The 10,879-nt window shown below is 32.2% G+C and overlaps 1 protein-coding gene across 1 annotated transcript in view; it reads right to left on the bottom strand.

The window, feature by feature from the left end:
• The window catches only part of LOC143387701 (A-kinase anchor protein 9-like), a 60,836-nt gene that overhangs the window by 30,867 nt on the left and 19,090 nt on the right, over nucleotides 1-10,879 (bottom strand). The window contains exons 2-7 of the mRNA XM_077108310.1: nucleotides 9,625-9,870; nucleotides 9,058-9,102; nucleotides 5,411-5,464; nucleotides 4,870-5,043; nucleotides 3,777-3,932; nucleotides 2,807-3,004 (exon numbers count right to left, since the gene is read on the bottom strand). Coding sequence (XP_076964425.1) covers nucleotides 2,807-3,004; nucleotides 3,777-3,932; nucleotides 4,870-5,043; nucleotides 5,411-5,464; nucleotides 9,058-9,102; nucleotides 9,625-9,870 — 873 coding nt within the window. The remainder of the gene's footprint in view (nucleotides 1-2,806; nucleotides 3,005-3,776; nucleotides 3,933-4,869; nucleotides 5,044-5,410; nucleotides 5,465-9,057; nucleotides 9,103-9,624; nucleotides 9,871-10,879) is intronic.

Below are 10,879 nucleotides of genomic sequence, written 5' to 3'. Positions count from 1 at the left end.
ATATGTTATTACCAAGTGCTGAGCCTTCTTAATTTCTACACTAGAATGCAACATTAGTAAATTAGTGTAATCTATTAATCCTGGTATTTCTATCTGTACAATAAAGATAAATTTCCTCTATCTCCCAGAACGTGTTTGAGGTTAAAATAAAATAATTAAGGTATTTTATTTTTACTGAGCTTTATACAAATATATTCATATACTAGAAAGAAATTTATAAATCATTTGGAACCTATATAAAATGTAAAATCAGGACTGGGGCTGGGTCTCAGAGGTAGAGTGTTTGCCTCACACACATGAGGCACTGGGTTAAATTCTCAGCACCACATAAAAATAAATGAATACATAAAGATATCCTGTTCATCTACAACTAAAAAAATTTTTAAAAAAGTAAAATCAGTTCATGATGGTCAATTTTAGCTAAACTGTTAATAACTAGTTTTGAAAAATGTTAAATTGATATAAAAATCTGTTATAATTTTGTTTCCTGATTTTCTATAAGATGAAAGGAACACTCCTCATAAAAGAAAATAACTTAATTCAACACTGTCCAACACCTAATATGATAACCATAATTCTTCATTCAACTATTAAACACCACAAATTCACAGTTTTCTTTGTTTAGCTTTTTTCAAATTACATGGTTTTAAATCACTTGTTCTATGTTACAAAACTGAGAGCCCTTCAGTCAAGGAAACCTCTATTTTTAGAACTACACCTGAAAGAGTGGGGAATAATATACTTCCTGTTTGTGACTACTATAACACAGGAGGTTTGGAGGATTAGGATAATGAGCCTTTGACTATCAATATAGTTACTTCAGGTGCTCTGACAGAACTACTTCTCAAAGGGATTAAATTTTTTGAAAACTGAGAAATTAAAATATAATAATAAGAACAATAAAAGTATTATTGCTAACATTCAAATAAACAGTTTATTTTCATTACTAAAATGAATTACATAAATTTTAGATTATCTGAAATTATACTGCCTAGTGACAATAAGAAATAATAAAATCCTAGATCCAGGCACTTTCAACTTAGGCCTCGATTGTCTTTCTACTCTTACCCTCCAGAAAGACAATTCCAAAGCCTATTGCTTTCTAAGTAAATTACTTTTTGCTCCCTATACATTTTCAACATTTCAGCCTGGGTCTTTATGCCCACTCCATACCCCACAAAGAATATCCTGCCTATCTCTATTTGTCATGAATTCATAAACAATTCTCTTGATTACCAAATAGGTATTGAATAGCTGTTCCATATATTATACCAATTTATGGGTAAACAAAATATAAATAACACATTATTCCAATTTATAGATCTATCTCAAATATTACTTCCCTGCTGATGTCTACCCTGAATCTTTTCCTCATAATTCAGACCTCGTCAAAACATTCATAACACTTGTTACCTGCACTTACTTTTTATTTTGTGGTAACTTGTGTACATGCCGCACCTCTCCATGGGTTCAGTGAAGAAAGGGGACATCTTAAGGTCCGTCATATATCTTTTGCAAGGGTTACTACAGAATAGGTATTCTGTAAACACTTGCATAATCTTTAAATTACCTTAATTGAAAAGCATGCCCTTCTCATAATTTTAATTTGTACATTTCCTATTTTTCAAAGAGGAGTCTCTGGAGTCAGATAACTGAGCTTTGAAATCTGGCTCTATCAATACATCACTTCTGCACCTGGATTATTTCCTTCATCTTGCATTGTCTTGGTACCATCATTTGTAAATGATAAAGGTACCCTTATCTCATGGGGTTGTAGTAATGATTCAATGCATTAATATGTGTAAGAGGCTTTGAATACTGCCTGTTATAGAGTAAGTACTTAATAAGTGCTAGTTAAGGCTTTTGTTATCCAAACAATATTCTTGTCTTGGTAATTTCTCAACTTCCTGTAGAATCTTCTGGTTTATAAAATATGCTGTATTATATGTATTCTCCATCTTCATTGTTCCCAGATTCTGTATTTGCCTACTTGCTCAAATTTATTTGAAACCCACAAATCCATACCAATGGTGCTTTCATAGACATTTGAAGACACACACAGAGTGATGGAAAGAAATTTGAGTTACTGTAAAATGATGTTCAGCTACATTCAAACACGGTGATCACACTGCCTTGTTTCAGCTCTCACAGAGCAAAAAAGAGGACAGAGATGGCAAGGATCAGAGTGTAGTGTAGTGCAAGGAGCTCAGAATTTCAACTCTGGCACCTGTTAATGGGGAAGCTTCAGGCAAATCACATCTGAACTTCAACTTCTCAAAAAAACAAACAAAAAAATGGAATCTACTAGCATGAATTGCTTTTAAGATTAAAGATTACAATCCATGTGATACATTTCCTACCAGGAGCACTTATTGACTAAATAATTCCCCCAAACTGGAATATAACTCAAGTGAATAAAAAGAATCAACCACAATTTTTTCTAGTTTAAATTTACAAATTTTCTTTTTCAGAATTTTATAATCATGGCTAAAATAAGAAGAAATACATTTAGTTGGAGGAAAAAGGATAAAAATCCTAGTCATAAAAATAGATTCTCCTGAGACTTTAGTTTAACATAGGCAGATCACTTTTAAGGAGCAGAGTAATGAGTAGTATCATCTTTAAAACTATTACTACAAAATTCTCAATGTTTTTGAAATATATTATTTTATATACTCAAAGAGTTTGTCTCAATTATGAAATTTTGGGTGCATATGCATAAAAAAAGATAAACACCTCCATTAAAAACTTTAACGTTAATTACAAAGCTGCTACAAGTAGGTTGACTTCCTTAAGACACACATACCATTTCATATACTTTAATTTTCTCCTGTAAGAAATTAATTTGCATTTTGAAATCTTCTTTCTTTTTTTGATAATCTTCTAATAGATGGTCTTGTTCTTCAAGCTGTTGTTGATGAGTGAGAATCTGTTGTTTGGCTTGCAGTAAATCTGCAGCTGTGTTACTGCGAGTGCTGTTTCGTAGAGTTTCACTAGCCTGTAACTTGAAAATAGAAAGAAATCTCAAAATATTAAATTTTGAAGTGACACTTTATTGTACCCTCAGCCCACAGGGGTTCTCTGGAAACTATGCTCACTTCATCGGCTTACTATCTCAGTCAACAAGTTTCCATGCTGTCAACATGCTGATTGGCTCATTACCCAAAGTGCACATGACCTAAGAATTTACCTTTCACATTATAAAGCTGAGAAGGTAGGAGAAATAAGACAGGCAGACAGGCAGAGAAAAATGCGGACTGAAAGTTCTTCCTGGATTCTTGATGACTTTTCAAACTCTAGTTCCAATTTCTCTCAGAGTTCTGATTGTATTTCTGCCCTTAAGTTCTATAAACAAGCCTGTATTCTTACCTTAAATTCCTCCCTTTTGTTTAACGCAATTAGATTATAGTTCCAACTAAAGATAAATGGAATATATCCAGTTGTCAGTCTAGTTATAATTGAGAACCTAATTAACATAAAACCATACCAGGGTTGGAAAAAGTAGGGTGTAACTGCAGGTTAAATTTCTGCAAAAATACACCTGATAAGACTTTGTAGAATTTTTAAATAGAGACAGGGAAGAAGTACAAAGAAAACAACAGCAAGAAACTACCCAAGAAGTATAAATTAAATTCTTGATTAACATAACACTTATTCACTAGTTTTTCCAGTACGAATAAACAAATGGCTTTATAACATATTTGTTCTAGAAAGTGAAAAAATTTAAAAATTCATTATAAAAATCGAGTAAGTCTTGTTCTACTTGTAATACTTACTTGTTGGAATTGAATCTGCAATTTTTGACTTTGCTCCGTCAACTCTAAAAATTTTGTCACCGTTTCGTCCCTTTCCCTTCTTGCCTGTTGTAAATTGGCGGTGAGCTGTGTGATAATACTATCTCTTTGTTTAACTGCTGCTTCAAATTCTTGTAACTAAAGGAAATCAGTGAAAATAATTACATTCTAGGCTTATATTTTACATAAAACTGGTTATCATTGTTACAAGCAACTTTTTAAAAAATATGAGATTCAAAACACATCAGTGGAATTCTTACAATTTGTATGCTATCTCCCACATTTGAAAGCTATAAGCTTTAAGAAATTTGTTTTACTTCCAAATCAATCTGAAAGAAATTAATGTGCACATGCAAAAAATTTTCACTTGTTCTGGCTTTTCTATATATCTAATTCTAGAAGCAAATGCCTTTATATTGGGGAGCTCCCCCAATCTGTTACCGGGCAACACCACCAACTTGTTTTTGGAGAGGATGAAACTGAAATCTATTCTGTCATCCTCATTAATATCCCATTTTCATCTTGATTCATAACTGATTACTTAATACAAGAGATCTTACTCTAACTGCAGATTTACAGGGACTTGCTGACATTCTTAATGGGTTTAAGTCATCATTTAAAAAAAAATATGATTTATACCACAATTTTCTTTCAGGCTCATTAGAAAAACATCTGTCCTGAAATCACTGAAGTTATTTTACTCTATCTTATTAAGGTAAATAAACAAAGTAACATACATGTTACCCCTATTAGTTGAATTCTAGGTGTAAAATGGGATTCTTAATACTATGTGCAAGAACCCCATTTTTCTCATGAATGAGATAATCTTAAGTTAACACCTGTAATTCTCATTGAATAAAAAAACTATCACTAAAATTTGCTGGAGGGCTGGGGATGTGGATCAAGTGGTAGTGCACTCGCCTAGCATGCATGAGGCACTGGGTTTGATTCTCAGCACCACATAAATGTAAAATAAAGATATTGTGTCCACCTAAAAAAAAAAATAAATATTAAAAAAAAATTCCTGTTTTTGTTTTTGTGAGTAGCAAACAAAGGCCACAGAAGGTAAATGAACCTGATGCAATCCGTCAGTCACATAGGTGGCCCTCATTTCTTCCAGTTCTCTGTTCAGTTCTTCGGGCTCATGTTCAGGTTTTCCAACTAAATCGTTTTCTATCAACTCTAGGTGAGTCTCACTATAGTGTGCGCCTTGTTCAGAATAAGAATCAATGACACCAAATTCTTCTTCCTAAATTAATCCAATATTTTTAATAATTCAGTACTAGCAACATTCCTGAGAGAGGAATTCGAATATTGAATTCCATAGCAAAATCCACTTTAAAACATCACTCTTCACTTTGAAGTTCACTTCTATGGTAATCTGGTTTGCTATTAATGTGATATTACCCCTAAACAGCATATCTGCAAATTTTGTTCCAATTCCATGTTATAATAAAAATGAGGTAACTTTGTTTTGTTAAGCAGTAAAGAAGATCTAGTAACTTTTAGAAATCACATACAGAAAGAATTACATACAGGAGAAAGCTTGGTTAGTAAGTCAAATGGTTTTAAATAATAAAAAATATTAGTATCATGAGTAGTTTTATATACTGTACCATTAATAAATTGGTAGGCTTTCCTGTTTTCACCACATTACAGCAATCATTTACCTGTATAAAAACAATTTCCTGATATATTATGATAGACCAAATTTTATTTACCTAACAATAATATTTCTACTAACTGTGTATCTTTTACATCTAGGGAAAATGCCTTAATAGCAAATCAAATATGGTAATTATATTTAACTGAAGTATCTAAGAGGCATATCAAATGCCAATCATTCCTCAAACATCTAAGTTCTTACAATGCAAAAGACACTTTCATTTAAGTTAACTGAAGTTCTAAGTGCAGTTCCTATTTAGTCTTCAGAAAGAAAACTAAAAGCTTCAAGTTACTAGATCTTCTTTTACAAAATGCTTCCTTAAAATTAGCTAAATATATTTTTAAAATTAAGCCTTATTTATTTTCAAATAAAACCATTTACTGGTATAAATTTTATTAAAGGCTAGTAAGCAAGCCACGGGAAATAAAGAGGTAAAGAACACTCCCCTAAAAACTTTCCTCTGGGGATAGTACTATTGCTAGTCATGCATATCCAGACAGATGTGGGGGCTTTCTTTAACATATCACCACTTGTCTGTAGAACAGATATTTTGTAGTAAGAGAAAGGAGGATGATAGAATATGTATATAGGGTTTAAGGAGTGGGAAATTAATTTCTTATCAATTAATCATTTAATTGCCTTTTTACCACTAAGAATACAAAAACCAACTTCATTCCTGCCCACATTCCTGCCCATATCTTAAGCCTTCACAATTCTATGTTAATAGAACCCAGGAGAATGAAATTGTTAACATTGAAATATGTAGGACAGACTAGTCAGAATGTCTAGAGTTAGGATTAAGTCTGTATGAGCCATGACACATTAAAAAGTAAAAATCCTAGGACTGAAGATGTAGCCCAGTTGTAGAGCATCTGTCTAGCATGTGCAAGGCCCAATACCCACAACTGCCAAATAAAAGGGGGAGAGGGTCCTAACTAAGAGACTTTTAAAAAATCAGTTTGATTCCTCTACTTTTATTCTAAGAATAATCTCTGAGAAATAAAGCTAAAGGGAAGGCAAAAAACAAGTTTTGTTAACACATTATTGTAATTGGTGAAAAACCACAAGAATGTAGAATACTACTTCTAGATATAAAGTCACTTGTGATAATTTTCAAATTATAATACTTCTAAATTTCAATTAGTTTTTCATGACTCAGAAATGACACATTCTAATTTTAGTACACACTAAAATTTCTATTTTGAAGTAACAGTGTAATAAAATGAATATTTGTAAATATCATCAAAGATCATGTCAAATACCATGTTATCAGTATTACATAAATTATTTATCCAGTATAATAGTTATATCTAATACCTCTATAGCAAATATTCAGTTAGTTCTCCTCTAATTCAGTTTAAACATATTTATAATGCCCCACAATGAGTTGGTTAGGATCTATCTCCAAGTACTTTCTGGCCATCATGTTGCCCATTGTTAGTTCTCCTCTAATTCAGTTTAAACATATTTATATTGCCCCACAATGAGTTGGTTAGGATCTATCTCCAAGTACTTTCTGGCCATCATGTTGCCCATTGTAGAGTTGTCTTGAAGTGCCTGGACTGTTATGATCTGCTCTGAGTTCGCTGTTTAGCCCTGAGTGCTAGTCACAATGCAGCAGGTTGAAGACAGCCTACTGGAGGACTGTCACAACCTTCATAACTAAGATTCTCAACTTCTTATCTAAGATTTTTTTCATAAGTTTGCAGAAGAGTTCTCAAACTTCACCTCACTCTCCTCCATTTCATTCTTCTCATCCTCATCTTTAGTTAGTTGCAGGCCTTCCCACCAAATTCCCCAAGCTACAGCATATAATACTCATCAATATACAAACTGAAAGCCCTGTTTCTCCACTCCACAAAAGCAGAGTTGCTATCTGATCTTTGCTCTCATCAGTGATGAGACCTGAGTCTCCTTCAGGCAACAGACATTTTTGACAGAAAAGTGATCTCACCTCCAGACTGGGAGGTATGATAGTCAAGCAGCTCAGAAAGGCATCAGTAGTTATTGGGAGTCCTCAGAGCTTCTAGGTTTTAGAGAGTTTAAGAGAATGCCTCTGAAATTTTTTTCCCTGTAGTTTTCTTTATTTTGTGCCAGCTCAGAAAAAAGCTCAAGGCAAATTTTAACAATGTCTTTGTGAATGACTTTCAAGATTTTTCTCTGCTGAAGCATTTTCTTGGGAGATGTTCAGAGGCAGGTCCTCAGAGAACCACACCATGGAAAAAGTTGAGATAATTCTGGTTTGCAAGTACAAGGCTAGCCTGAGCAACTTAGCAAGTAAGTTTCAAATAAAAACAGCTGGGAATGTAGCTCAGTGGTAGAGCGACCCTGGGTTCAATCCCCAGTAACAAACACACACCCACACTCAAACAACAAAAATAAAAACTAATATGTTAATTTAAGAACATAGTTTTTTGAGCTGGGATTGTGGCTCAGTGGTAGAGTGCTTGCCTAGCATGGGCAGGACCTGGGTTTGATTCTCAGCACCACATTAAAAAATAATAATAAAATAAAGGCATCGCGTTGTGTCCATCTACAAAAAAGATTCATATTCATTCTCATTCTCTCTCTCTCTCTCTCTCTCTCTTTCTCTCTCTCTCTTAAAAAAGGACATAGTTTTTCTATTAGAAGCCTACAATAAATTCAGACTTATGAAATATACTAAGTTGCTTAAACATTCAGAGTAAAGAATAATTTTCCATGTACTCTAAACTTGGGAGCAAAGAAATGACAATCATATCTAAAAAGAATAAGATAACAAAGTGATACTTATTGCAAACATATAAAGAAGGCAGGTATTTCTTAAGAGACCAATGCCTATTGTATAGTTTATCACCTAAAATAAAAATCATCATTGTCAGGCATGGTGATGCACACCGTTAATCCCATCTTCTCAGGAAGCTGAGACAGGAGGATCACAAGTTCAAAGATAGCCTGGGCAACTTAGTGAGAATCTATCTTAAAATAAAACTGAAAAAGGGCTGGGAATGTAGCTTGGTGACAAAGTGCTTTCCTAGCATGTACAAGGCCCTGAGTTCAATGCCCATGCACACGCACAACACTACAGCAACATTAATTCCAATAAACATTTATATATATAAATGTGTATATATGTATGTGTGTGTATATATATATATATATATATATATATATATATATATATATATACACACATACATATATATACACACATACATATATATACACACACTAGTATTCAAACATTTGTAAAAAGCATTACTATAAAAATCATACTAATTATAAAATTTTTACTGTGTTAAATGGCTATCTTAAAATGGTCATGGATCCTAGAAATGCAGACTCACTTTCCTAAAAACCAAGATAGGGCTGCTATATAATTAAGAATTAAGCAATTCAAACAGTTAAGACTTTAGCTAACCACTGGAAAAAGATACAGCAGTAAAATATTATTTTCAGTTTTTCAATCCATTTATATTATATTATGTTACCTTAAATTATATTAAATATATACAGAAGCATATAAATTTATAAGAAATAAAGTACAAAAAATCAATAATTTAAAAAAAAATATCAATTTTATCTATGACATTTTTAATTGGGATATGTTAGTCTTACCTCCGAAGTATAATCTTCTGCTGTGGTTGAAATCTCACTTTCCGGCTACAACAAAAGTAAAACATGATTACAATTATGACATTTTTCCCCTGCTAAATATCATACTTTACAAAAAAAAAAAAAAATCCTGCTTTACTAAGACGTTGCTGTTAGTAACGATAGAAAATTCAAAAAAATACTATTAAAAAACTAGTAAAAATTATCCAAATCTTTAAAAATTTCATTTCATTATGAATTATAATGACTTATAATAATGCATGTAAAGTTTATAACAAGGCATTGTTATAAATACAAAAGTACCAAGAACTTTTACATATATAGTAGATGTCATCTGTAAGCCAAAAGCATCAAAGACACCATTCCTCTAATTCATGTAACTCTTTTAAATAAAAGTAAATCCTTAACATGCCATCAGAAAAGTTCAAGTTCTTTATAAGAATCATCAGTTCTTGATGCTAAAAAGTCAATGACTTTGTCAAGCTTCCCTCAGGTGGATGTTAATGACTTTTCACTGCCACTACTTTCTAGTTAGAGGTAGAATGTTTTAAAATCTGGATGAATACTTACATCAATAGAAAAGACCTCCTCATGCTTAAGCATTTCTTCATTATTTAGAGTTCTCATTATTGTGGATTCAGGCATCACGGCTGATCCAACACCCTGAGAACTATTTGTGAACATCTCCTCACTCTTTGATTGATCAATATTCAAGCCATGAACATCATTTTTACTGCTTGAGGTTTTCTTCTTTTTTGGCTTCTTATGAGGGTTTTGTCCATCCAATCGAGCTCTTCTTTGTCGAAACTGGGCAAGCTACAGGAAAAAAGTATCATTAATATCAATGATAATTTTTCTTTGGGATCACTTTATTTAAAAGATCAAACTATCACCAAATTAAAACGATGATAATAATATAGATGACTTCACAGTTTCAGAATAACTATTGGATTGAATATTCGGGTTGTAAAGGTTGTAAAACTAGGTACTTGTGAATGAACTTATTAAATATTGAGGGGTAAGAAATGAACATGTCAAGTCTAAAGAAGAGGAAATTAGCTGAGTTAGGGGAAAAACTATTCTATAACTAGAATAGGGGAATAGAGGGACTCTCATTCACAGTATAATCTCTGGATTTAAGATTATATGAAAATACACACAAAAACAAGGAGCTCCAAACACACTTGTTCTGGTCTACTACTTTATACAAAAGAAATTGTTTATAATTATCTTTTATACAAAAAAGATAATTAGCCTATTAGCTATACAAATGCTCAATGCAACCATATTTACAGTGGGAAAAACCTTACAAGTAACTTAAAATTTTAAACAGCAGTGTTTTCTACCCTTTATCATTTGTCTGTCATCATCAGAATTTGTACCAAATCCTAGTTGCCGACATGTTATCATTTACTTAACATATTTTAAACAGTGTATTTTCTTTAAATTTATTTTAAAAGGAGATGTAATCTCTGGCATAAATTGAAAGTTAATATCACTTGTTATTTCTTTTAAGAGATAAATTGAAAATAAAAGAAATGATAAATCTATTATTGAAATTTTAGTAAGAGGTTGCTGAAGGCTATGAAAAAAATGGACAAAATAAAAGACTGTTAAAGAGAGACAAGCATCAAACAGATTTTCGTTATCATAAGCAGAAAGAAAACTGAAAAAGGTAAAAACTTTCTTACTATACTATTCAAAGTTTTTTAAGACCTAAAATATTTTCTTACCACCTAAAATCAGAAGTACACATTATATACCAGGTAACACTAGAACTAATTATGGTGAACTTATATTAAAAATGCCAATGCAAGCAATTGCT

Source organism: Callospermophilus lateralis, unplaced genomic scaffold, assembly GCF_048772815.1.
Source record: "Callospermophilus lateralis isolate mCalLat2 unplaced genomic scaffold, mCalLat2.hap1 Scaffold_44, whole genome shotgun sequence".
In the NCBI taxonomy this organism is placed as follows: domain Eukaryota; kingdom Metazoa; phylum Chordata; class Mammalia; order Rodentia; family Sciuridae; genus Callospermophilus; species Callospermophilus lateralis.
Note: the sequence above shows the minus strand (reverse complement) of the source record. Positions and strands in the feature narration are given on the sequence as shown.